At 47.1% G+C, this 27524-nt stretch overlaps 1 protein-coding gene across 50 annotated transcripts in view; it reads right to left on the bottom strand.

The window, feature by feature from the left end:
• Positions 1 to 27524, bottom strand: part of CACNA1C (calcium voltage-gated channel subunit alpha1 C) — a 752159-nt gene that overhangs the window by 60992 nt on the left and 663643 nt on the right. For 16 of the 50 annotated variants that reach the window (XM_058744174.1, XM_058744178.1, XM_058744175.1 and 13 more), the window contains 10 exons: positions 26500 to 26606; positions 24256 to 24343; positions 23362 to 23469; positions 22467 to 22519; positions 21996 to 22142; positions 20423 to 20624; positions 18693 to 18851; positions 17963 to 18073; positions 687 to 770; positions 42 to 125 (listed from right to left, as the gene is read on the bottom strand). In XM_058744174.1, coding sequence (XP_058600157.1) covers positions 42 to 125; positions 687 to 770; positions 17963 to 18073; positions 18693 to 18851; positions 20423 to 20624; positions 21996 to 22142; positions 22467 to 22519; positions 23362 to 23469; positions 24256 to 24343; positions 26500 to 26606 — 1143 coding nt within the window. The remainder of the gene's footprint in view (positions 1 to 41; positions 126 to 686; positions 771 to 17962; positions 18074 to 18692; positions 18852 to 20422; positions 20625 to 21995; positions 22143 to 22466; positions 22520 to 23361; positions 23470 to 24255; positions 24344 to 26499; positions 26607 to 27524) is intronic. The other 34 variants (XM_058744184.1, XM_058744190.1, XM_058744192.1 and 31 more) reach the window with 5 other exon arrangements.

Raw genomic sequence — 27524 nt, 5'->3', positions numbered from 1 at the left:
GAACAGGCACGGACAGTCAGGTACAGACGCCATGTACTTACGTTTACCTCGGTGATTGCTATATCAACAATGCTACCCACAACAATCAAGGCGTCAAATGTATTCCATGCATCACAGAAATAGTGCTGCATGGGGCAGAAAAGCCGAGGAAAAGAGAGAGAGAGAAGAGAAAAAAAAAAAAAACCAACAACAAAGGAGAAAAACAAAACAAAAAGGAAGAGGAAAAAATGAAAAAAAAAAAGCATGAAAGAAAGGAGAGAAGAGAAAAAAATGAGAAAAGAAAGAGGTTACGTGGGCATATTAAATACTCTCTTACCACTCTACAGTTCTGGCGGCTCAAACCTGGGCAACCTGGTTCTCACAGGGCGGAGAGGGCTGACAAAAGCTGGGTTAGTTCAAAGATTTCCCCTGTGCCTGCCCCTTCGCTCAGCTCCGGGCTCCTGGGCCCAGCACAGTGGGGCAGAGCTGGGACAAACAGAAAAAAAGGAGGAGAAGCTCCCACTTTTTTTCCCCCATAGACGACGGCAGGTTCAATAAAAAGCATGACTGGAGGGGGGTAAAAACCGGAAATTAAAAAACCAAAAAAATAAAAGGAGGTAAAGAGAGAGAGAGAGTGACAGAAAGGGAAACAGAGGAGGCAGAGGAGGAAGAAGGAGGCTTCCTGGGGAGGGCAGAGTCATACTCACATTAGTTTCACTGAGAATGACGTCAATTATGCTGCCAATTACGATGAGGAAGTCAAAAACATTCCAGGGATCACTAAAGTAACCCTACATAAGGGAGGGGCAGGCAGGATGGGGATTAAAAAGGAATATTAGACAGACAAGAACAGAGCAACATCACCATCAGAATCACCGTCCAGGCACCTGAGTGTTGCTGCTGGAGTTGTGAGGGCCCTTATCTGTGGCCAGGAGCCCAAGAGGGAAGCAGGTGGCTGGGAAGTGGCTGGTCCAACCTTCCTGCCCCACCCTCCCACGGTCACAAGGCCCCCCTTCCTCCAGGTCCATCCCACATAACCACCCTCCTGCACAAAGGCTCTTTCTGTTTCCCACGGGGGGTAGGAATAGACATGGGGGCAGGCAATGGGAGTTGCAATGGCACAGGGACATGGTTGGACTCAGTCCCTGCTCAGCGTTTCCTATGCCCCCAGTTCTTCTCCAGCAGAAGGGCCTGTCTGCAGGCAGGGAGGGACACAGATGGAGGCAGGAGGGACATAGGTGTGTGATCCCCTTGAGGTGATTGGACTGTGGTCCTGTGGATGATTTGGGAATTCCAAAGGCCCTGAAAACCACAGCAGTGTGGTCCAGAAGGGTGGCCAGGTCATCTGGGCTCAGCAGTGACTCATGTAAAGCTCAGCAATAACGAGAGGACTGCCTCATAAAAACAATACCTCTAATAAGCTGGACTCTATGCAGCTAGAATCAGGGTCACCCCTGTTCCAGCACTGGACATGCCCTGGTGTTTCCAGGGACAGCTCTGTTCTGGCACAGGTTTTACTAACTGAAAGGAGACAGAGTCCAGGTCAGTCTTCTAGTTCAGTAATGTCAGATAGAGCCCTAGACGGTGCTTTCAGGGGTATCTCCTATGCACCTCCCCCAGCTTCCTCTCCTAACACCATCAGTTTGATATAGAGTCCCGTTGAAATGCAAATGCCACCCAAAGTGAATTAAATTATCAAAGCCTGAGAACTGGATTGATAGGGGTGGTCTGGGTAGAGGGAATGGGGATGCAGGCTTCACAAGAAGGGACTGGAGACAGTGGTGCCACGGAAGGGAGATTATGGCACAGAGTGGGAGGGCTAGTGTCCAGACTTCACCACTTCACCCTGTGTTCATGGATTTCATTGGTGTTCCATCATATTTGGAGAAGGGGAAGAGATGATTTTGAAAGACTATTTTGAGGTCTTGGATGATGAGTCAACCCAAGGATAGGCTGTCTCAGATATCCTAGAGAATTCCAGGAGTCCTGGGAGGGTGGACTCTTTACAGAGAAGACAGGTGTCTTGGGTCTGGACAACCTGCCTCTCTGAGAGGTGGAGGAGTCTAGAGAGCACTGCTTTATGGTCACATGGGGTATATGTGCACAGTTCAGGCAACCCCAGGAACAGGATAGTCACATTACCCAGGGGTGGAAAGGAAAGGACCTAGTACTAAAGATATTTATCTTCTTAAAAAAAAGACATTACATTTGCTTCTTCAGTTTTTCAAGGAATGTTCTGCAAAGGGGACAAGACAGGGCTGGGCCACATTTGTTCAGCAGGACCAGAATTTTCCTATTCTCTGAGACACTAGCTGGGGCCTCGAGGTTGCTGGTGGCAACCTCTAGAGGTTGGGGAGTGGGTATGAAAGCATTAAGGGTCCTCTGAGAGTTTCCCAGACCTCTTTCCCCAGTTCTCTTGAAGGCTGCCAACTCTCCCTTTTAATATGTTACTCACAAGAGCCAAGAGTCTGTTCTTCCATCGTCCTGGCTCTATCCAGCTCCCTTAACTTCCCCACTTCCCGGCCATGCCCTCTTTCCAGAGGGATCGCAAGACATGCTGTCCTAGGGCTGTTATTCTTAGTGTGGGAGGTCAGGTCACAGGGAAAGGGGCCTCTCAGTTCCCAGGCATTTCTGCCAAAAGAAAACAGAAACGCCAGTGCGGAGACTTTGGACAGCTAGACTGGAGAAGCAGAGGTTGGCCAGGGCGTGGGTTAGGTGAGGGTCAGCTGGAAAACATGGCTTTCTTGTTGGCTTCCCAGAATAGTTTCTGAATATATGAGAGCCTTTGAGGCAGAGGGAGACTGTTCTCTTCTATTTAAGTCACATGTTATGAGCAGGAAATAACTAATTCCCTCCCAGGTTCTTAGATATAATTCACAGGGCAAAGGGAGAAGATGGATTTTGAAAGAAGGGAGGTAAAGAGTGAAGACCCCAAATGATATAAATATGTATGTGTTTTAGACTTTGGAAAACACTGGGAGAGTCTCTCTAGGTGGAAATACCATCTCTTTGGGGAGAGATATTTCAGAAGGGAAGGAGAGGTGGGGTCGAGGAAGAAAAAGGAGAGAAACAGGAACCAGAGCAGAGTCCAGGAATATTCAGCATCTAGCCTAGAAAACGTGGTAACAAAACATTATTTGGGTGTGGGGGCAAGAGGAGAGATAGGAAGGGGGAAGGCTCAGCATTCAGGAAAGGAAGAGGAGTTGGAGCCTTCTCATTCACCAGAGACCTGAAACAAAATTGGTGAGCCGGCCTGGTCTGCAACGCCTCTGAGAGAGGAGAAAAGGGAAGGAAGACAGAGAGTAGGGCAAAGGCCAGGATAAACACACAGGTTAGTCACCTGGTGAGCACCAGGGGAAGGACTGACACCTAAAGGGACCCTGCCAACTACCCGGTTGGGCAACACTCATTACCCTTTCTCTAGGATTTCTTTGTGTACATGCAGACAGAGGGAAAACACACGCCAGCCCATTCCTCCTTGACCATGGCCTTCTCCCAACCTTTCATGGCTGGCTTCCATTGGTTGGACTCTCTTGAGGTGAATGCCTCATGCCTCATCCTTGCCATCACCAGGCTGTGCTACTGAGGCTTTTCATTGACTCCTCTGTCCCTGGCAAGATACCTGGTAGGCCCAGTGCCAGGGCCTCCACTGGGGGCAGAGACCGACCAGTTGCCTTATTGGTAAGGGCTCCCGTGGACTCTTCCCGAGAAGATTTACACACAGCTAGAATGCATGGGTGAGGGAGCATGTTTGGGGTGGGTGGGTGGCAGGATCCCTTCTAGAGACAGATTTTCACCCTGACTCGTCCATACACCCACCTTCCCACTCCTCTATCCCACAAGCCCATCAGTTCTCTAAGCTGGACCATGAAGACAGTTTCAGACCCAGTTTTCAGGTCTCTGTTTCCTTGGTCCACCTCCCCTCTGCCCTGCCCCCCCCCCCCCCCCCCCCCCCGCAACAGTCCTTCCTCCCACCTGTTCCAACCCATCCCCAGAAACAAGGTGATCTCCTCCATTTAGACACCTGGCCAAATCCCTATGTGGGCAGGGCCTGGAGGAATATTTTTTCCCCTGCACACTCTGGAGTGTAAGAGCTTAGTATTCTCTCTCTCTCTCTCTCTCTCTCTCTCTCTCTCTCTCTCTCTCACACACACACACACACACACACACACACACACTGCTTAGCTCACCACCTTATTTGCTGGAAACCACAGGTAATACAGATTTTGCGGGTGTAATGAAAGAAGGAGGGTGGGAAAAATTGTGACTTTTTCTCTTATCAAATCAGTTTAACCTGGAGCCAAGCTGTACCTGTGACTCCTTCCTTCCCTGGTGACGAAGTCCCAAAGGGTAGGGTAGAAGTCAAGGTTAGGAAGAGGGTTTTCCTTGCTCTCCTTGAAATGGCGAACCAAACCTCTTAATGTCCAGCTCCTCAGAGACAAGCAGGGTTGATCACCCAGAAGGGATGGTGTTTGGGGCGCTAGAAGGCTTTCCCTTGGCTTCCTTAAATCCTGCAGATGTAGTGGGTTTTCCCCTTTCAAATCCCAGGCTTTGGGGATTAGTTTGGAAGATGGGCCTCTCCTCTGGCCTTCCTGGGGCTGGTCTCATGTGTATCCACTCAGGCTGCCAAGCGGCCACCCCTGTGATGTTGCTTATACTCTCGGCATCACCTGTTTTCCTGAGTGCTGCTGGACCCCTGCTCACCGGCTGAGGTGGACTGACAACATGTAGACCAACCTGATTCTAGCTTTAGCAAATCATTGTTGGAAAGGAAAAGTTGCTGCAAAACACCACATTGTGCATTTTGAGTACACAAGAATTGTGGATTTCCTTCCCTTTTGGATAATCTGTGCCCTAATTCACCTCCATCAGTGAAGTTTCCAAGTCGAAAGAGCGCATGGTCTCTGGAGGTAGGTTGTTGGCTCAAATTCTACTTCTGACACTTTACTAGTCGGGTAATCTTGAGCAGATAAATTCACCTCTCTGCGCCTCAGTTTCCCCATGTGTAAAATGGGAAAACTATAGGGTGATAGTGGGGATTAAGTGAGGCAATGCTTGTAAAGCATTTAGACCTGTGCCTGGCCTAAAGTAAGCTCTAAATGAACATGGATGACTGTCAGGATTAACTTGAGCTCATCTACCTCTCTCCTCGTTAAGCAGGATTCACAAGTTCACTTTTGTGTGTGGGACTGAGTAGAAGGGAAGGCAAAGCGCAGGTGTGTGGAAGAAGTGGGGAAGAAGTAGAAGGTTCTAGGATAGTGAGCTTACCTTTTGTCTGCATCTAGGGCCTTTTCTGCCCACTTTGAGTCATGAGTGAGTACTTTGACTGTCTTTTGAGACTCTTGAAAGAAATCTGGCTAGTACCATTTGGAGATTGATGACAGTTTGTGAGTTGTCATGGCTCAATTTTGTTCGAATCAAGGTCATGTAGACAGTTAACTGCCAGGTTCTTAGAAACCACTATCTGTGTTGGCGGAGACCCAGGCCCTTGTTCTTTTGCCTAGAAGGCTGGGAGGAGAGGATGGGCTGCCACGTGGGTCTGTTTTCTGCCTCTGATCCCGGAGAGCAGGGCTGCTACAGAGAGGTTATAGGCACGTGCGTTTGCCCTTGAATTCTAGATTCTTAGCTCCTTCCCTGCCCAGAGCCGAGGTCTCCTCTGTGATCTCAGAGGCAATAAAAGCTAACAGGTTGGTGGTGAGAAGGTATCACAAGAAAATCTGGGATTATGTTGTGTCTTCTTAGGGATTTTGAGGTAATGATGATTTTGCTGCCATTTTTTCCCCCTCTTCTCTATTCCTGCCTGCCCACCTTCAAATCTACTTCTGATGGTAAAGCAAAGAAACACAGAGGAGGTGATGAGGAAACTTTCCTGGCCCTGATGCGGAAGCTGACCTGGACTTTCAGTCTGTCCGGGGGTGTTTACTTCCAGAGACACTAGAGCCCCAGAGAGTGTTGCCAGGCACAGTGTCCACATGGGAGACCTGAGCCGAGATTAGCAGTGGAGGTGCTGGAATTGAGACAGAGAAAGGCCAGGGAAGGAAGAGTGTCAGAGGGAAGGAGAGCCCAGCTGGCAGGAGGCAGAGATGGCAGAGAAGCAAAAGAACTGCAGGAATCAGGTGAGAAGCAAAAGGTGAGAAGGGCATGGATGGGGAAGGTCATGAAAGGCAGATGGCAGAGGCAGAGGGAAGGATGAAAAGAGGTGTGAGAGAGGAAAAGCCATACGGATAGTGGGAAGTGGGGAAGAAGGAGAGAGGAAAGGAGAAAGTGGGGGAGTGGAGGGGAGCGTGAGAGGTGGCAGGCAGGATGCACAGTGCCCAGAGGTGGACTGCGGTCTCTAGCAGCTCTGCATCTCAGGGGGGAAGCTGGGAGTCCACACAAAGCTGGAGGAGGGGGTCAGGCCACCTGCTGGAGGCAGGACCCAAAATGGAAGGGAGAGGCCAACCAAGGTTCATCCTCCCCCAGGGGAAGGGGGTCCCTGAAAGAGAACGAGAGCCCCTGCTTGAGTGAGCAAGCATTTGAGAGAAGGTACATGAGGCAGGGAGCTGAGCAGAGGTGCTGGTGTGGTGGGGGGAGGTGCCCAGGTCCTTGGCAGCACTGGTGTCTCCTGGGTTTTGGGACATGGGACTGAGGCACGGGTGGGGGTGGGGGGAGAGCAAATGAGCCAGGGAGAGGTGCTGAATGCAGCTGGCAGCACCGCAGCCATGGGGAGAGTCGATCTCACAGAGTATCAGGGAGCAAAATGGTAACTGACACCAAGCAGAGATAATATGAATTGTATTATGTTAGGATGTCATTTAGACATAACAGTAATCATGGAGATTAGTGGTGTCTAAAGGCGAAGTGGTAACTGGAGCACGCAGCTGCTCCAGGCACCTGGCAGCCTGGGAGGCAGTAAGGATTCTGCCTTCTTCTGTCAGCTCCTACCCTGTGGTGTGTTCATTCAGAGGCTCCTGGAGGCTCACACTGTACAGATAACTGGGGACAGTGGACACAAAGGGCAGGAGCCAGCAGGGGGCTGGGGTTAGGGACTGGGTCCTTGGCCCTGGGGAGAGGAGACCCGAGGTGGGTGGTGTGACAGGGCTGCCCATGAAGTTGTTGGAGGAACTGGACACTTTGAACTGGAAATCTTCTCCATGTTTTTTTAAATTAAGTTTTTTTCATCCCCAGGAATGTTTCAAAGGCCTTCTTTCATTTATTTATCTTAGGAGCACACAATGAGCACTTACTAGGTGCCTTACTAGGTGCCACAAGATTGAATAGATCTGACACTTGCACTCATCCCCCCGGGAGCAGATGAAAAACTGGGGGTTATTGACTAAGTTCCTTTTGGGGACCACAGAAAGCTCTTTCTGTGCACCTGGGTGGGCTGCAGGATCCCAGGGGCTGCTTCCTGCTACTACTGAGCTGCTTTCTGCCCAGGTCTCCTCCAGGACCAGGGTGCTGGATGGATGTGTCCCCATGGCGGGGACAGGCTGGGCAGACACATTGCAATGTATGCAGGCAACCTGCAGTTCAAATAAACACCACAGACATGCTCCGAAGGACAAGGGAAGGCAGAGAACAGGCAGTGTTGGGAGTGGGTGAACGAGGAGATTGAACTCGGACCTTGATAGCCCTCTGTGGTCTGCCTGCCTTGAGTCCTCTCTCCAACCCAGCTGGGAAGACACTCCAAACCCAGATCAGACAGGTCTCCGTGTCCTTCCTGGCCTAGTGGGCTGACCCCTGCTTAGTGAAGGGGTAGGGGTGACCAAAGCGCAATTGTGAGAGGCAGCACCTGTGCCCACTTTAGTGCATGAAACGTGAACTGAATGAGCTACTGCCCTGTTTCCAGAGATGAACCTTGAGTTGTGCAGGCAGGTTCCCATAGCCTCTGCCTCCTCCTCTGTCAAACAGGAGCAATCACTATGCAGCCCTCACAGGCTCTGTGAGGACAGCCTCAGTTCACATGAGACGTGTTCAGTGCCTACTGGTTGCAATGTTGCTGCGAGGACCCCTCTACTGCTGCGGTCTGAGCAGTCAGTAGGGTGGCCTTGCCCATGGCCTTCCTGCACTGCCCCCTCTCCTATAGTAGCATCTGGGAGCACCAGCAGAGCCTCAGACCTGGTGGGGCAGGTCTGAGGATCCCTCTTCCCCTCCCAGACTCAGGGTGTTCTGGTTTCTTTCTCAGTGGCAGGGCTGGAGAAGCGAACCACGGCGTACTTTCCACAGGGCTTCTTTACACAGTGTGAATAATTTCCCACATTAAATAATTAAATGTAATAGCTAATACCACCCTTCCCACACAAAGGCTTTATGCAAGTCATGTAATTATTTTTTATCATTCAGAGTGACTTTTAAGCTCTCAAGCGCCAGGCAGGAAAGAAACCTGTCACAATGTTGCAACAATATGCAAATCCCCTGGTACTAGAGCCACGTTGGGGAGGCCCCTCCCTGACAAAGCCCATTTGTGGCTGTCTGCGTGCATTGTTTGGCATCAGGTACCCTGTGGACATCCCACAAATAAATAATAATCAGGCTGCTAAGAAACAGGCAGGGGCTACGCCCTACCCAGCGGGTACCTCTTGACTCTGCTGAAGTCTGCTGCCAGGGGCTCAGGGAGTTGTTACGTGGTCCCTCCTTGCTGCCTCCCTTCCTTCTCTTTCCGTTTCTACTCCTTTGAATGAGACTTACATATGTGGGGAGTTTCTGGGTTGAGGGGGTTCCCCTGCTGGTGGGAGACTCTGGTTTCTTAATAATTTGGATAAACAGGTTTCAAATATTTCGAGAATTAAATAAGAGGCTGAATGAAGTCCTACCTTAGCCTAGGGCAGTAGTTCTCACTATGGGGTGTGCACTGTCCTCTAGGGTGTTTGGGAATCTGTGGGAGCACCCCTAAGATTCGGGGGGTGAAACTGGTATTTTGTAATGGGGGTGGGTAGACCAAGGATGCTAAATGTCCTGTTATGCATGGGACAGTTCTGCCTAATGAACTGTGGTGTGTCCTGTATGACTTTTGGGAGACATGTAGGGTGCCACATGCAAATAAGGACCGTCAGTTATAACTTATCTTAAGCTTTTATTCTAAGGTCTCATATCTCTGCTCTTTCCTTGACTTCTACTTTTTGTGTGGAATGAATGCTACTAAATACAGACTTTCCCCACTGCATTAAAATTCAGGGATTTTATATATATGTGTATATATATATGCATATAATATAAAATTTATGTACATAAATATTACATTACATTTAATATATAAATATTACCTTATGTGTATAGATGTGAATTTTGTGTACATAAAGATTTATGTTTCCTCTGATTTTCTTTAAGAAGAATTAAGGAGGTATCACAAAGTGTTACAAAAAGAGAACTTTGGTTCAAAAAGGATAGAAGACAGCTAATCTAAAAGGATGTCTAAGTTTCTATACAACTTTTAAAAGAAAATATTGCTTACTCTTGGAGCCTTTACAGTTGAATTTTCCAGGTTGGTGAGGGAATAGAAAGTCGTTCAGTCCAAGAGTCATTCATACTTCTATATCTACACTGAACCTTGGCCTTTAACCAGCCACTGAGGACGCTGCATCTCAGGGTTTACCCATGGTGTTCCTCAGGTAAGCATTCCCCAAGTGCTTTCACAGGATACACAGGTGAGATCTCCCTTGGGTGGAACTGTCCTTCGCACTGCGGGACATCCAACATCGTTGGCCCCACCCACTCAACCCTCAATGTCAGTTTCACCTCCTTGGATCAGTGTGGGGCCCTGCAGATTACCAAAAGTGTGTTCTGTGGAACAGTTCTGGGAGATGTTAATTAGCATATCAAAAAACCCCAATGAAACAAAAGAAACAAACCAAAAAACAAGGATCCAGTCCCCTAAAAATGTTGCAAGTGTTGATTCTCATAGCCTTTCCTGGGGCTTTAACCTGGGGCAGTCTTGGAGCACATCCTGCATCACAGGCTCTGAGTCCTACACGAAGAAACCTGTCTCATTACACTGAAGACAGCAGTTCCCTAGTTTAGGTGGTGATGTTAGGTCCTGCCGAATGCCACTCCAGATGGCAGCTCTGTAGGTATTAGCAGCCACTCCTTTGGCTTTCCATCTCTGCTTCCCTCTCTAGCTAGTTCTTGGGAGTGACCTGGGGAGGGTGAGAGTTGAAGGGGGTTTCCTCATAGGGTGTTAGACCTGTCATCGAGGGGTTGGGATCATCTCTGTGAGGAAGGACACAGGGTTCCTCAGTTTTCCCAGGGGATGCTGTCTGTGGAGGACAGTTTTGGTTTGCTCTTATTCAGGTGACATTTCCAGAGACTGACAAGTACCAGGTGCTACTGTGTTAGTATCTGGAGGGATATAAAGGTGGGCAAGAGGTAGTCCTGTGAAAAGACTATCCTGACCTTCCTTTGATTCCTCTGTCTCACCCTCACACCTCTTCACCATTGGGCAATGTCACGACTCTGACCACCTCTCTCTGTCCTCCACTGCTGTCACCTGTGCTTCCAGGAACAGACTCCTGCTTTCCCTCTTGGCACATAACAGTGCATTCTTCTTTAAGCAGTTAGCACACTGACTCAAAAACATGAATCCAATTATATAATTCCTGCTAAGGCCCTGCTCCATGTGGTTTCTGAGGGCAGTCAGGGTAAATCCACACCCCTTACAGATTTTGAAGGGTCTATATCCTCTAACCTTTTCTCTTACTCACTGCTCTCAGTTCCTAAAACAAGTGGAGCTTATCCCTGCCTGCCTCAGGACCTTTGCTCTCACCTCTCCCTCAAATGCTCTTCTGGCCTTTTCAACCTCTGGGCCTCAGTTTAATGGTACCTTCCTGACAACCTTATCTCAAACAGGTGTCTCTTGCCTCAGTCATGCTCACCCTGTGGTGGCCTATTTTGCCCAGCATAGCACTTGCCCTATTCCTTAATCTCTTTGTCTCTGCACTACACTGTGAGCCCTGTGAGATAGTACCATGTCTCAACATCATCACTGAGGTGCTCAATAACCATTTATAGAAAGAAAAGATGGAAAAATCAGTACTAGTAAGTAGAAATGACAGAGGGGCACATTTCAGTTCAATATAAAGAAGGATTCTCAACAGAGCTGCCTGTAGAAATAGGGGATCCCTTATGGCAGAAAGGAAGAATGTGTAGAGATTTCTGCATTGATGGAAGATTGATGATCTTAATGGTGTTTTCTTTTTTTTTTTTTTTTAACGTTTGTTTATTTTTGAGACAGAGAGAGACAGAGCATGAACGGGGGAGGGGCAGAGAGAGAGGGAGACACAGAACTGGAAGCAGGCTCCAGGCTCTGAGCCATCAGCCCAGAGCCCGACGCGGGGCTCGAACTCACGGTCCATGAGATCGTGACCTGAGCTGAAGTCGGACGCTCAACCGACAGCCACCCAGGCGCCCCTGTCTCTCTCTCTCTCTCTTTTTTTTTTTTAACGTTTATTTATTTTTGAGACAGAGAGAGACAGAGCATCAACGGGGGAGGGGCAGAGAGAGAGGGAGACACAGAATCGGAAGCAGGCTCCAGGCTCCGAGCTGTCAGCACAGAGCCCGATGCGGGGCTTGAACCCACAGACTGCGAGATCGTGACCTGAGTTGAAGTCGGACATTTAACCGACTGAGCCACCCAGGCGCCCCAATGGTGTTCTGATATTACCATTTGGATTCTCTTTTCCTTGTTCTCCAGTTTTGTAATTTGCATCCTGCATGCATGCATTAAACTTTCACTGAATGCCTCTCATGGGACACAGAATTGCATATGAAACAGTTCTTGCCTTCCAGGAATTGGGCAATCTAATTTTTGTCTTCACATCTTGAAAGTCTTCTTATGTCAAGTGCATGTGCATGTACGTGTGCATGTGTGTGTGCGCATACATTAATATGTAGCCTATTAGACGTTGTCACCTATCAGGTGACTGTTCCCTCTCCTGAAAGTACCTGTCACTTCAGATTTGGAAGGGAAATCCAGGTGGTCCTGATAAATCCAGGGAAACAAGGGGCCAAGGACAGAATGAGGGAATGAGGGGTATAGGGAGAGAAGGGGTCTCAGAGGAGGTGGAAGGAGTGGGAATGGAGTGACTATATCAGTTTACATAGACTTGTTACTTGAGAGTGGCTTGCTTTCATTCTGTCTCTGATTTGCTTATAAGGAAGAACATGAACATTTGCTGAGGACCCACTAGGTACAGAGCGACATCTCAGTTTGTTCATGTTTATTGTCTCAATTAGGGTGTAGTGGTTAGGGCTTGGCTTTTGAATCACCTAAACCTGCGTTAAAATCCCCCCAAAACCAACAGCAAAAAACTAGCTCTGCCATCTTGGACACATTACTTAGCTTTTCTCTGACCTTCAGTTTCCTAAATACCATCATACTAGTCTCACAGATTGATTGGGATAGTGAATGGAGAATATCTAATGCAATGTTCTTCAGACACTTAATATATATTACTTCCTTCCTTCCTTGTTCCTGAATGTTACTTAATTTAACATATTGGAATTGGTACACAATGGGTTCGTGTGTTTATTCACTGCTTCTTAAGTAGAAACAGGAGTACCAGGCTGGATAGGTTTTCCGGGGATGAATGAGATAATGAAATGGGGACTCTGCAAGACCAAAGAGTGAGCCAAAGTCAGGGAGGTCTATTCTTAAAAAGGCGAAGTGAGCAAGGCTATGCTCACCAACCTGCCTGTCATCACTGTTGTGTCCCTGGAACCAAGCACACTGCTGTGTCGGTGCTCAATACAGTATTTGTTGAGTTGTTGGTGAACTTTAGCCTATTTGGGAAACCTGGTCTGAAGTCTAATGGACTGGGAAAAAGAGTAGCTGGTGCCCCAGGGATCACCAGGGACACACCTTATATTCAGCCCACAATAGCAAGACTAATTCCAGACCACACTCTTCCCACCTTCCTTAGGGTCTTCCTTAGCTCAGGAACCTGGTGGGACAGGACCCACAGGGAAGGAGGCTCAGCACTTGCAGCTGACAAGGACTGGGGAAGTCCAGGGATGAACTGGCCGAGTCAGGAGAAAATCCACACTGTGGGATCCTTGAGCAAGAGACTGCTGTCTTACCCTGTCAAGAGGGCTCCCACCGTTATGACTCAATTTCTGGTAGAAAATTAACAGCTGGAGAACAAGCGGGGAGGGTGAGGTAAACCATCTGGCTTTGCGAAGCCAGAGCAGCTGGGCTGAAGAAACTAAGACAGACAGAAGACAGCAGAAGCTGGGAATATTATGGGTAAGAAGCGGTGTCTGGAGCTGTGCTGCCCAATATAGCAGCTGCTGGCCACATTTGGCTATGTAATTTTAAGTTAATTATAATAAATATATTTGAAAAACCCATCCTCGGGGCGCCGGGGTGGCGCAGTCGGTTAAGCGTCCGACTTCAGCCAGGTCACGATCTCGTGGTCCGTGAGTTCGAGCCCCGCGTCAGGCTCTGTCTGGGCTGATGGCTCGGAGCCTGGAGCCTGTTTCAGATTCTGTGTCTCCCTCTCTCTCTGCCCCTCCCCCGTTCATGCTCTGTCTCTCTCTGTCCCAAAAATAAATTAAAAAAAAAACGTTGAAAAAAAAATTAAAAAAAAAATGAAAAACCCATCCTCTGCTGTACTAGCCACATTTCAAACATGCAATAGCCACAGAAGGCTATATTACTGACAGTGCATATGGAACATTGCAGAAAGTTCTATTAGATAGAGCTGGTCCAGAGGCCTCACTTCATCCCTTAGATTTGAAATGCCTTTGGACCCTAATTCGTTCTACAACAGGAAAGTCCTGAGGCTTCAGTTGGTCTTATTCAAGAAAGCTGGGGTACCAGGAGGGTCAATGAGGGATTTTCCTTTGGTTCTTTTGACCTCTCTGGACCATTCTCAGTCTAGGAAAGAGCTGAAAGGGGAGGCCAAGGTTTTGATCACAGGATGCTGCCAGAGTCAAATGCCCTTTAGCATCCTCCCCTGGGGGAGATACTGAGTGGGCAGCAGCCAAGGGGAAGGTGATACATCTCAGCAACAGCAGATCTGCTTCTTCATCCCTCCATGACCCATGTGAAAGTTTACAGGGAGCAGAGGAGTTAGGAGCCTTTTACTGCGGGGATTCCTACCTTTCTGGGCAACTGACTTCCGCTGAGGAGGACAAGCCTGGAGCCTCTCCTTCTCTCCCCACCTCCTCATTGTGCTTGCTGAGTCATTGTCAACAGTAAATCCCAGGCAGCCATGTGACATCATCACCCCTTCTGGTACTAAAACCTGTAGCTAACAGTGGAGTATCTGTGACCAGGTTTTTGCCTCTCCCTCCACGGTGATGTCAGAGCTGCCCAAATGGACTAAAGTCTTGGAACAACCCAGGATCATCTATCAGCCACCAGGTGGCTGGGGCTCCCCTTTCACCTGACATTCTCACCTTGGGTAAAGTCCAATCTGAAGTTTTCAACGGGATTGTACTGAATCTATGGGTCAGTTTGAAGAGAAATGACATGTTTATAATATTGAGTTTTTCAACTCATGGACATGATATTTCTCAACTTACTTAGTTGTCTTTAGTTCCTTTCTATGAAATTTTATAGTTTTCTCTGTAGAGATCTTAGACATTTTTGGTTAGATTTATTCCTAGGCATTAGATATTTTTCAGCGCTTATTATAAAGTGTATCTTAAATTTTTTTCTGTCTTTGCTGATGCATTTCAATTCATTATAGAACAGTGCAGTTATTTAGTTACCTTCAGAAAATTTTAACCAAGACTTTTCCATGCTGACCAACTTGGTCCTGCACAATCAGGTAGGACCCAGGTACCATTCAATGTCTCCAAGTATCTCCTACTCTAGGGAAGGGATCTCCTTTGGCTTGCTATTAGGTGTAGAATCAATACTACTATTACCTACTGCATTCTCTTCAGACATCACCACAGATCTCTGAGGTGGGGGACTGATTGCTCTAAACTGGTTTATATTCACCCATAGTTTTTGGTGTGTTTCGAATAGAGTGTCAACTTAAGGAGTGGGGCAGTTGGATTTAGGGCAGGGATTTACTTGAGTAAATTCAGTTTCCATAGTGTGGTGAGGAGAACAGAAATCAAGAACTTGGCAACATCAATCACCATGAAGACAATGAAAGAACAAAGTAAGAGAACAAAGTGATCAGCCAACTCTGACCAACCAACCAATCACAGACACTGAAAGAATAGAGAAGAAAAGTCAAGCACTGGGAACTTCAGGTAACTTCTCCCTGGTTACAATTGATGCCAGTCTTCTACACCCTTGCTACCTAACTGATCTTTCACACCCAATGCTTATAAGTGCAGACTCATTCATATCATAGATAAATAATCATTATAGTGAAATAAAAGGTGCTGAAGAGAATCTCAGTTAATGGTGAGATATGAAAGCTGTTCTGTATTTCAGGTCACTGTATACGCCACTGGTTCTTGGCTTATAACACCAGGGCTTCAAGTTGTTTCTGGTTTGATTTTATGCCAATTTTGGAGGATGCTTTTCTTGGAGTCTATTCCCTAAATGAAGAACATAGCTTAATGAGAAACTAGGACACCCTGTTCTCTTCAAGTCTCCTTCCAACTGGTCAACCTTCCTTGCTTGGCCTGCCAGGTCCAGTGACCCTTACCCCTCTTATTATCAGAAGTACCTTTTGAGGTATTCACAGAAAATATCCATTTTTCTCTCAATTTACACCACAGTTTGACCCTGGCATGTGTGAAATGCAGTTGACCCCAGGATAGCTCTCTTATTTCTTTGGGAAAAGTTTCTCTTAATTTATTCCATCTTCTCACAATAGAAAACTAGGGATTGAGACAACTAGGAGTCACTCTATGGTTTAGACCACCTCAGCTAGCTACTTCCTAGAAAATGGCTTACTCCTTGATCTGCAGGATTTAGGTAAGGGTGTCTTTCAGGCATAAGCCCCTGCAGGGATCAATTTCATTTTCTTCTTAGGGCAGTTTGCTTAATACATCTTCTGTACTTATGAGGTATAATTCAGAAAGTCCAATGCAGGGTTCTGAAGACTACATCAGACACCATCAGAGACACATCTGAGTCAACTGTGGAATGACTCAAGGCTTTGAAATATTTAAACCATATGTCTCATGAAACTAGGTGAAAACGATGCCAGTTTCTCTACTAGAGGCTGTCATCTGAGACTGAAGCTCAACTTGGCAATGATCCTGTATTCCCAGCCTCACTGGTCACGTTGCTGTGGGCTGTGAACCTGTCAGTATTGCTGAGCCACATGACTTGGAATAGGACCACAGGTAAGCAGAGGTACTGTGGGCCCCATGGAAGGTGGCCAGGGACATTTAGTGGTCTTTTCTAGGCCAGGACAATATTTATGCCCCTGAATAAGACTGGGTTTGGAAGGGAAAGTGAAAAGAGTATATTTTCTGCACTGGAGGAGGTAGGAAAACACCATTATTTTCACCAAATGACATTTATTAAAAGTCTTATCCTCTGAAAATTAGCCAAGATTCACAGGCATTCTTTGAGAGAAGGAGTAAGTATTACAAGAATATTGTCTGTCTTATCTTTGAAGTCTCTCAAAGGTTGTTTTCCTCTTTCTGAAAAGTACCCAGCAGAACACCTGACATGGAAGGTGCTTGATAACAGCTTGGCACAGTGGAAATGACATCGACTATAAAGTCAGAGGCACCAGATTCTATTCCCAGTTCTGCCACTTAATAATGGTGTAATTAATATTACACTTAATTGCTCTGAGCTTCATTTCCCTCTTTCCTAAAAAGAGGATGCTAATACCTTTCTTATGATGGTGTTTTGAAGATTATATGCAATTAGATATGTGTAGCACATGGCAGGTTATTCAGAAATGTTAGTTGAATTTTAATTCAAAGAAGATGACATCATGGTAAATGAATACAGATCCAATAGCCAAGGAGCACCCCCTCTGTCCCAATTAATCCCAGGACAAGTAAAAATTTGAATAAAAATGGAATATATGGTCAAGGACTCTTCCTTTTTGTCTCTTTTTGATGTGTTGTATCTGTAAAAACTAGTAAAGGAGGGGGAGAGAAGCCTCAAAAAGCTGGAGAGGTTTCCTCAAGTCTGGAGCCATATGATTCTCTTAAAACCAACTCTTTCCTTCTTATTGCTCTCCAAAAGGGGTTGTGGTAGCCAGAGAAGCCACTGAGTTGCTGCTATACCCTCCCTTAGGAGTAGCTGCCCATGTTGTGAATCCCAAGCCAGGGGATGCCAGTGATTCTGACCTGTCTTCAGGGGTGGAAGATGGTGGGTGATATTCAAGTCAGTTTACTCCTCCATTATCCAGGAGAAGGGAGTAGGGCTGGTTAGGGGGGCACAGAGAATCCAAGATGACAGGCAATCCAACCTTCCCTACCCTGCCTCATTCAGCCAATAGTTCTAATCTTTCTTCCAGGCTTTGTTTAAGTTGCTTATAATGTCTGCCTATAAGACATTTGCCCTTTTTGTACTGGAAAGTGCAAGGGAACAATGATGTAGCCTCTGAGGAGGGGAACAGGAGGTCCCCATAGGCTGGAATGCTGAGCCCTGAGCAAATGAAGCCCTGGCTGAGCTTGAGGGTGGTCTGTGCAGCTGATAAAGTGAGAGAAGAGTAGAACAGCAGCCTGAGTGAATCTGGGGGGCTGGTTGTGAAGAGGTTTGGTTTGCCAGTTGGTGGGAATAGCTTCTTCTAGATTATGTGTTGGGGGGTGAGGGTGGAGACAGGGTAGGAAAGGGCAGAAGAAGGACCATCATCTGCCTCCTTGGAAGAAGAGGCTTGGCTCAGGGAGGAATCTGTTTCCTGTATATCCCAGCTGTGGACTAGAGTAGGGACTTTATCTCAAGGGGTTGTCCTGGTCCAACTCCTGGTAGATTTAGGAGGTATAACATTTGTCTTCCAAGAACATGGGGTCTTTCACTGATTAGTTTTGCCCCTCACTCTCCTTCTTTCAATACTGGCACTCCTTCCTCCCCTTCTTCTCTATCTCTCTGGTCCCTGCAGATCAGACACCTTTTTCAGAGGCCTACCTTGGGTTTGAAGGCAATGAGCTTCAGAATCATCTCCACAGTGAAGAGGCCAGTGAAGAGCATGTTGAGGATGTTCATGGCGATTTTGAATAGGCAGCTCTGGCCATAGTGCTGAGGGGAGGGGAAAGATTGTGAAAATGAGGCGGGAACATCCCTACTCCTCACCACCCTCCTCTCAACAGAGATCTTCTTTGAACTAAAACCTGGAAGGCCATTCACATCTCAATGGGCAGTAAGATGGACTCAGGAAAACCTGCAAATTCTTCCCTTCTCTGCTAGCTCTGAAAATGCAGGTTGGCAGAATTCTGTGTTCCTGCTTTGATTGGTTATGACAACTTTATGGAGACTTCTGGCTTTCAGGAGAGCTCAAGCACAAGTTGACTTCCCTGAAGACAGGTGGATATAGAACCAACCTCTACACCCATGCCTCACTGACAATAATGAGCTCTTCAAGCTCCCCCTCTGTTCTCCATTTCCTTCACTCTAAATGTTTTCTTAACCCAGGCTCCTATGGATTCTTTCATAAGATGCCAGAGAGGAGCTCATCCTTGAAAGGGACATTTATCTTTCTCTATCTGGGAAAAGAAGACAGTTCTGCTCTTTCTGCTTCCTTGGTCAATATGAAGGTGACACGCTAGAGACAGCCAGGCAGGTCTTCTACACTTCATATCCTCCCCTAGCATTCTCCCTCCTGCAGGCATCACGTATCCAGGGCCCCCCTTGCACTGACCTGCATTGCCAAGCAGATGGTGTTGAGCAGGATGAGGACGAACATCAGGTATTCAAAGTAGGTGGAGTTGACCACGTACCACACTTTGTACTGGTGCTGGTTTTTGGGGATGTACCTCCGCAGGGGCCGGGCCTTGAGGGCATATTCCACACACTGTCGCTGGGAGGGAGGCAGCGGGAGGGTTGGGGTGGGAATGGAGAGAGGGGGTTAGTAACCTGGATGATGTGGGTGAGGATGGCAGAGGAGGGGGGATGTGGATGAAATTATACACCTTGGGAGTCAGAGAAATAATCTACTGCTCTACCTCATTTATAGGTTTGAGAGACTATTTGGACTTTAAAAAAATTTTTCTGTAACTCCCTAAATGAAGGAAAGAATTGCCTCTAGTCAATCTCCTTACCAAGATTTAGTCATGGAGTTTGTGTCTCATTTTCTCAACTTGGTAATGTCTGGTATGCTGCCAACACTTAGTTGGCATTTGATAAATACTGAATGACAGTTCCTCTTCCCATTGGTTATTTCCTATACCACAGATGCTCCTTGGGGCACTTCCCTCCTCAACTTTTCCTCCTATCCTAAGTCAATCTTCCTTATTTACCCATGTACACAAGATCTGAAGATAGTTCATGGATAGGGGAGGAGATCTTAGGCTGACGACATTCCTGAGACTCCACAACAGATCTAGTTCATTTCTCTGCACTGTGCCCAGATTCCTATGTCAGGAACTGGCAAGTCATTCCAGCCTCTTCCTTTACTCTCAGCCTCCATACCCAATCTCTAAGCCTGACCAATTTTATTTCCTCTTATTTTCTCCACCTCCACTATCATTAACCTGATAGTAGGTGAGGGTCTAATCATCTCTCATCTATATTTTCTAATTGGTCTCCTTCTTTCCTGTCTTTCTTCCAATCCAGAGGTCATAGAACAGCCAGAATGACGAGTCTAAACTCAAGATGTTGACATCAAAGTCCATGAGAGGTCCAGCTGGTCTAACTGGTGTAGAGCTGAGTGTCTTGTGCTATGTGCTTTCCCATATGAGACCTTAAGTTACTCACACACAGGGATATAACTCCTCCTTACTCTCTCCATTGAGGAGTCTAGCTGGGGAACTGACCTCAGTGACAACATGTTGCAGCCCACTGTAACAGCTTCATTCTTCACTGATGGAGTTGCCAACTTTCTCAGAGGCCACAGAATACCTTACTGTCCTGGCATTATCACATTATTCCTACTGAAGCCTCTTTCTTGCCCCCACCTCATGCACAGGCCTCTGTGTTTTACTTAAACCATTTAAGAGTTTTCTAAGGCCCTTCTCTTCCTCACCCCTGAAATCCTCACTGCCTCATTGTTCTAGTTTCTTTCTTCATTATCAGTGTGCCAACCCACGTGGGCACTTATTAACTTGTTGACTTCTAAGAGATAGGGTGTGAGGTTTTTTCTCACAGCATCTATCATGGAGTCTCCTTAAGTAGGTGCTTAACAAATATTTGTTGGCTGAATGCCAGATTCAGGATTTGCAGAGATTTGCATTTCTTTTGTCCAGGGCCTTCCAGAAGACTGACAGCCCTTTTCCCTTGTTGAGGAGCAGACAGATGATCTTAGCATCTGCATAGATCTCTCTTCTGACCTCAGCCTCTCTTCTGGGTTGGCCACAGGCTGCCAACTGCTGTTATTCCTCGCATGCTCCCCACCCGGACCTGCCACCTGTTCCTCTCTTCCTAGAAAGCTACCTGGTTCTTGTCCAGTTCACAGTTCTTGTATTCCTGCTCCCCCTGCTCCTGGAAGGTGACGATGACAAAACCCACGAAGATGTTCATCATGAAGAAGGCAATGATGATGATGTAGATGATGAAAAAGATGGAGATCTCCACACGGTAGTTGTAGATGGGGCCCTTGTCTTCTGTGTGGGAGTCGATGGAGCGGTACAGCAGCCTGCAGGAGGAGACAGGCCCCACAGAGGGAACCGGAGAAGCAGTGTCACTTCTGTGGAATGACAGCACCACTACTCCTAGGTATCCTCAGGATCAAGGGTGCTGGAAACAGCTCTAGGCTGGGAGTCAGAAGATCTGGGTTCAAGTTCCAGCTCTGCCACTTACTGGGGTGGGACCATGGACAAATCACTTAATCTCTTTGAGCCTCAGATTCTTCATTTGTGAAATGGAGAGACAATAATTCCTGACTTTCCTACCTGGCAAGATAGTTGATATAGTGTATACGAGGGTGTTTTGAAACTGTCAAGAATTTGTAAAATGAGTCATGGACATTGATTTCAAATACTGGAAACATTAGTAAATATTGAAACAGCTTTGCAAACTGGCATAGGCTCAGAGGATGTTACAGTGAGCATAAAATAAATCTATCTGAGAGCAAATATCCATTTTGATAAAAATATTAGATAAAAATGACCCAAGCTTATTCAGATCATCAACAATGGTTTGGGTTTATACTTAGGTAGTTTATATATGTATGACATTATATGTGTATGTTTTTCTTCATGGACAGGGATTAACTCCTCTCTTTCTTTTGTTACTCTGCACAGTACTTGGTTATTCTCTAGGTATCATTTATATTTTACCATATAATAATGGGACTCTTATCTAAGATCCATGTGTGGTTACTGACTTAGGAATATTTAGAATTTTCTTTCTTTTAGATGATAATTTCCCTGGAGTGCACTGGGTGGGGCGTATGGGGAAGCAGGTGTCTATACAAAGATATATGGAACACCTGATGCACAAGCTGCCTGGTAGAGGTGATAACACTGTAAAGGGCCAACCAGGCTGGTCTAGGCATGATCTCTGCAGAGGAATTTGGACTCAGGCTTCCATCCCTTTCTTACTTTTCACCGTAATTATAGACAAGGCTTTTTCCAAGGAGACTGAGGTAGAGTCTAAAACAGATATCTTTGCCATCTCTACCCACATTGAGTGCATGTTGGGATCAGTAATTTTGAATCCTGTCTAAGGGCTATCTAAGGGCTCATACCTAGAGAAACTCACCCCATTCCTATGTGTCATTAGAGTAATGATAAAGACCCCTATCATTGCAGCTCACTCTGAAGTAGGGAAGGAGAGCTAAAAGAAGATCATTTTTGGTTGGAATTTCTGAAAATTTGACATCTTCCAGAAAAAGAATAGTCTATGTGTCAGCAGTGACCATGGTATGCAGATTTTCTAGGAACAAACCCTCATTGTTTGGGGAGGACACAGGTAAGCACAACCTGAGTGTGGGACAGTAATAAAACTTGGGGGAATAGCTTGGGCTCTAATATCAGGGTGGACAGGCTGTGACTTGCATACTCACTCTGGCCACCCCTCAAAGGTGGAGACGGTAAAGAGCGCCATCATGGCTGCCAGAACATTGTCAAAGTCAAACTTGCTGTTTTCCCAGCTGCGAGGCTGGATGATGGGGTGGTCAACTTCCCCATCCTTGTATGTGATGTAGTTACCCCTGAGAAAGAAGGAAGAGTTAATTATTGTGTTTCTCACCTTCCTTCACACCTGACCCACCAATGACTCCTGGCTTGCTGGGTGGGATGAGACTGGCTAGGCTTAAACCCCACAGTGTGAGCCATTGTGAAGAACTTCAGTGGGTAGACCTTTCAAGAATAGATAATCTTACATTTCATGTCAACAGTATCACATTACCCAAAGGTAGAAGTCCACCTGTCAGTGCTATCTGAGAAAGAATGGACTGTCCTTCCTCTCAGGCCAAGTCACTAACCTCCCAGAATTAACTATCCTTGGTGCTGGCTGCCCTCCAGCTTGTACTCACTTGCATTCCGCCTCGGTCTGCTTGGAACTATCTGAACAGGTGTAGAGCTTTCCCTGGAAGGCAAAAGAACAAAGTGATTGGAGATGTTCATTAATCAATGAATCAGTCAAGAAATGATTAGTGATCATGTCTATAGCCCAGCACTGTGCTAGGAACTTGGGGCAAAAAGTACAAGGTGAACAGAATCTAACAGGGAAGCCATGACTCACATATACCAAGCAGTCAGTGAATAAAGATGCTCAGTGCTGGATGTACCATTGAAATTCTTAAAAAAGGGTGGAACTCCACTCCACAAGAGCTGGACTCTTTTGGCTGGCCTAAAGAAGGTGGAAGTGGAACAGGTCTCAGAGGGACAAATTAAATGGCTGGAAATCAGGTGAATTTATATGGTCAGTGGGAGAGGGCAGGGGGAAGAATGCTTCAGAAATAAAAGGATTAAGGCAGAAAGAGCAGAAACCAAGGAAGCCAGCCTCACTGTAGCTGGGGGGGCCTTGTCAAGAGGCAGTGAGAGAGAACCTGGATGGATGCAGTGTTCTGAAAGCTGGCTGGAGAAGGGTGGATTTGATGCTGTCAATAATGGGGGACCACTGCGGGGGTTTGAGCAGGTGACTGGCACGAGGCTTCAGAGGATAAAAGTCCCTCTCCCTTTCTTGCTAGAAGGAAGGGAAGGGATCAGAAAGGCAGGCTGTGCTGCAAGACCAAGGGGGTCCTTGGCTTGGTGGAGAGTCCTCCTTCCCAGTGGGGGATGCTGAGGGGAGGGTGTTTGGAGGTTCCACTCATCCTAAGTCTGACCCAGGCCGCTGCCCTCTTTTGAGTGTATCTGCCAGCAATCTTTCTCAGGCATGCTGACAGGAGGGGAAGGAAGCAGGAGCACAGATCAGAGCCAAGCTATTACCTTGAAAAGCTGGACCCCGATGCAGGCGAACATGAACTGGAGCAGCGTGGTGACAATCACGATATTCCCTATGGTCCGGATGGCGACAAACACGCACTGGACCACGTGCTGTGGTAGGAAGGGAAGGCAGGAGACAGGTTTCAGGAAGTGCCTACAGCCTGAGCTTCCATTAGCCAAGGCACGAACCTCTCTGAGGGAGGCTCATGGACAGCCCCTTTGTCACCAGAGTGAAAATATGACTCAAAGAGGCAAAACACCTTCCCAGGTTCACACGGTGATGGGATCCAATGGAACTCAAAGTCCCTTGTTGGGCTTTAGGTGACTATAGGGACAAAAGCTCTGCTAGTTTCCCATTTTATAGGTGGAGGAATATGGGGGCCTCATCTTCATGTGGGGGCCCTGGGTTTGTGTGTGTGTCTCTTTTATGCACAAGTTTTGCTTAGAAGTTCTGATTTTGTTTTTTTTTTAAGTTTATTTTATTTATTTTAAGAGAGAGAGAGTGCAGGGGAGGGGCAAAGAGGGAGAAAGAGAGAATCCCAAGCAGGCTCCATGTAGCTGGGCACAGAGCCTGATGGGGGGTTTGAATTCGTGAACCATGAGATCATGCCCTGAGCTGAAACCAAGAGTCAGACACTTGACTGACTGAGCCACCCAGGAGCCCCTAGAAGTTCTGATTTTGAACAGCAGCCTATCCTTGTTCTCTTCACCCTGAAGTGGGACTAGAGGTACAGGCTGGAGAGTCCAGGCTCTAACACAGCAGCCATTTGCTCTGGCCATTTTTCCTCTGTCCAGCCCTCCACCCCCACCCCCCTGCCTCACTTATATCCCCCCAGTCCACAGCTGGGTTGATGCTTGCTCTGCTGATGGCTCCTCACCTAGGCCCACTCTTCTCACCTTTAGCCCCTTGGCCCTGTTGATGGCCCTCAGGGGCCTGAGGACTCGCAGAACTCGCAAGATCTTCACCACATTAATTGCACTGGACCTGGGAGAGAGAAACAGGGCAGGGGAGTAAGCTCCTGTTGTGGTGGAGCAGGAAATAATGTGAGGGGGTGTCATGACAGGCTGACCCCAGGCAAACTTGAGAAAGTGTAAAGTCTGTTTTGAGGACTTTCTTATCCTGGGACAATTCTCTACTCCCATCTACCATCCTAGAAGAGCCTGGAACTTGCCAGTGACCCTGGGACTTCCTGTTGGTGTGTAAATAATATGAAAAGCAATTTACCAGAAGTCATTAGCAATATAATGTGTTACTCAGGGGAGCTTTAGTAAAGAAAAGAGAACCCCAGCTCTGTCGCTTAACAGCCAATTCACAGAGGATAAATTCCCTAACTTTTTCATCTGTAAAGTGGACCTCATAAGTTGTTGCAGGGATTAAATGAGGAAACAGTATCTGCATCATTTGCAGTGTGCTTGGTGCATATTATGAACAGAATAAATGGTAGCTTTTATTATTATGTCTGATGAAGACATCACCGATCTTGAAGAAATGTTATACAGATGGTGGAGCTTCAGGCCTTGTTGGCTGGAGGTGATGGAGGAGCTATTCTGGTGTTCTCCAGGCAGTTGCCCATTACAGGTGTATATAAAACCACCCGTTCATAACACAGGACTTGAAGGAATGGATTCTACACAGCAGGTTCCACATGCCTGGATGCTAGGGCTTGGCCAGGATTTCTGGGAGCCTCGGCTTTTGCTGTTCCCTAGTGGAAATGAGGCACTAAGGTGCAGTTCTCCCCACAAGCCCCTCGGCAGGAAGCCTGCATGGTTTCTGGAGTTATCCATCCATCCAGGTGGGCTCTATCTCAACCCTCACACACTACCCATTTGCTTGAGATATCCTCACAGTCTTTCAGAGAGCCTTGTACCCATTTTGGGACCTAAAAAATGTATGACACATCAGCATGAGGTTAGGATAATGTGCTCAGGAGGGAGCTGGTAGATCTGATTTCTCTGGTTTATGGTTCTTTTATCCGAAAGGATTCAAAGGGCATTCCTAGTTATCCAAGTATCTCAGGGAGGGAGTCTGTTTGTACTGAATGGCAATGGAAGGGATTTTAAGGTTAGGTGCAGAAAGCACAGACTAAAGGGGGGGTGGTTCTTGGTTCAAGGTTAAATAGTAGTTTAGTGGTAGTGCTGGGATTAGAATCTAGACCTGTAGGCTCCCAGCAGACAGCTAAGATGATCACAGAGATGATAACAGATGATCACAGAGAGTGTCTCACTCCTGTTCCTCCCATGTCTGCTCTTTCTAGGCTTACCATGAAAACACCCTTGGGAAAGGACAGCCAGGACCCCTTTCCTCTGCCATTGGTATGACCTTGGGCACATCTCATGCCCCGAATCTCAGTCTTCCTATCTATAAAATGGTGGTAACAGTCCCTGCCCTGCCTGCAGCTTTTTTTGTGAGGACAGTAGAAGATTGTGCATGTGAAAGGGCTTTTAAGTTGAAGGCAGAGTTAATGTTATCAGCAGATAGAACTTGGGAGAAATTAGTAATTGGATCCTTCTAAACCTGAGCAAATTGGCAACCTTGGTTGTATGGTGGAGTCACCCAGAGAACTTTTAAAATTCCTAAAGCCTGAGCCTGTAGCCCAGACCAATTAGATAAAAACTTGGGGAGAGGGATCTAGGCAAATGTCTTTCCTGAAACTACTCAGTCTATTCCACTATGCAGCCAAGACTGAAAATCTGTAATTCCTCTCTTTCTCTGTCCCCCACTCCCTTCTTCTCATCAGGTGCTTTGACTGGAGAGAGAAAGGGAGGGAAGATGGACTGGAATATCAGGGCTGGTTATGGCAATGGAGGGCCCTTGGAGCTGAGGGTAGCCAAGGGCACTGGGCAGGTAGTAGAGGAGATATGAAGGCCCTGGAGGCATTCTTCTCATTATAACTGGGCCTGGTCCTGCCTGTCATGCCAAGATCCATATATTTTAAACATATTCTGGCTGGATGGACATACCCCCCAAGTGTCACACCATTGAGGATGTGACAAAAAGCCATCATGTTGTACAATTCAGGGGTCCCTCCCTGTTCCTGTCATAGACTGGTGGCCATGCAAGACTTCAGAGTCTTGATCGTTCTCTCTGACACCCATTTCTAGTTGTGTGGCCCCATCATTGGCTGAGGGAGTCCTACTCACTGGATGCCAAAGGAGATGAGGGACACGCTGACCACCAGCAGGTCCAAGATGTTGAAGTAGTTCCGGCAGAAAGAGCCCTTGTGTAGGAAAGCCCCATAAGCAGTCATCTGCAGGGAGGCAAAGAGAAACATGAGCATGAGTGGTCCCTGCCCAAGCTCCAGAGACCCCCTCATGCCTCCCTCTCCTCCCACAGCATCCTTTGGGTAGGGCAAGCTGAAGAGCAGTGAGAGGACTGGGGGCAGGCAGGACTGCAGAAAGAGAGGCAGGGCCAAGGACAATATTCTGCAATCATTTATATAACCACAAAAGAATTCCAGGCTCAGGATGGTTAAGTGGCTCCTTCCACTTACTAGACCACACCAGACTCCATATTTGAAGCCTTTTCAGATTGGGCCCTGCCATCTATCTCTCATTTTCCACTGTTCCTCATCACAGGTCCCTGATCCTGGCCCTGAGGGGCCCTTTGCTGACACTGCCCAGACCAGGTTTCCCTTTGTATGCAAACTTCCCAACCTCCTCTCCAAATTCTATCAACCCCCAGAGCCAGGTTCAGATACTAGGCATCTGGGGAAAGGTGGGACACACCTAGTATGGTGACCAACTGTCCTGGTTTTCCCAGGATTCCTGTTTTGGTACTGAAAGTCCTGTGTACCACCCAGGCAACTCTTCAGTCTTGGGCAAACCCAAGTCTTGGGCATCCTAGTGCCCAGTGAGAAGTTCTACCAATACATTTGGCAATTAGCATTCCTCCACTTCCTAACCTTAATTAGTGTTTATGATCTATGCCAAATATTCTAAACTCAATTCTATTATCTTCCCTTTAGACTGATGTTCTTTAAGGTCCAAGCTATGTGAACACACAGAGGGACAATGTAGGACCATGGTTAAGAGCATAGGCTCTGGAGCCAGGCTGCCTGAGTTTGAATCCCAGCTCTATCATATTTTGTTTGTATGGCCTGGAACAAGTTACTTAGCTTCTATGTCCCTGTTTCCTCATCTGAGAAATGAGGGTAATGATAATGTCT

The sequence above is a fragment of the Neofelis nebulosa genome, chromosome 8, assembly GCF_028018385.1.
Source record: "Neofelis nebulosa isolate mNeoNeb1 chromosome 8, mNeoNeb1.pri, whole genome shotgun sequence".
NCBI classification, from domain to species: Eukaryota; Metazoa; Chordata; class Mammalia; order Carnivora; family Felidae; genus Neofelis; species Neofelis nebulosa.
Note: the sequence above shows the minus strand (reverse complement) of the source record. Positions and strands in the feature narration are given on the sequence as shown.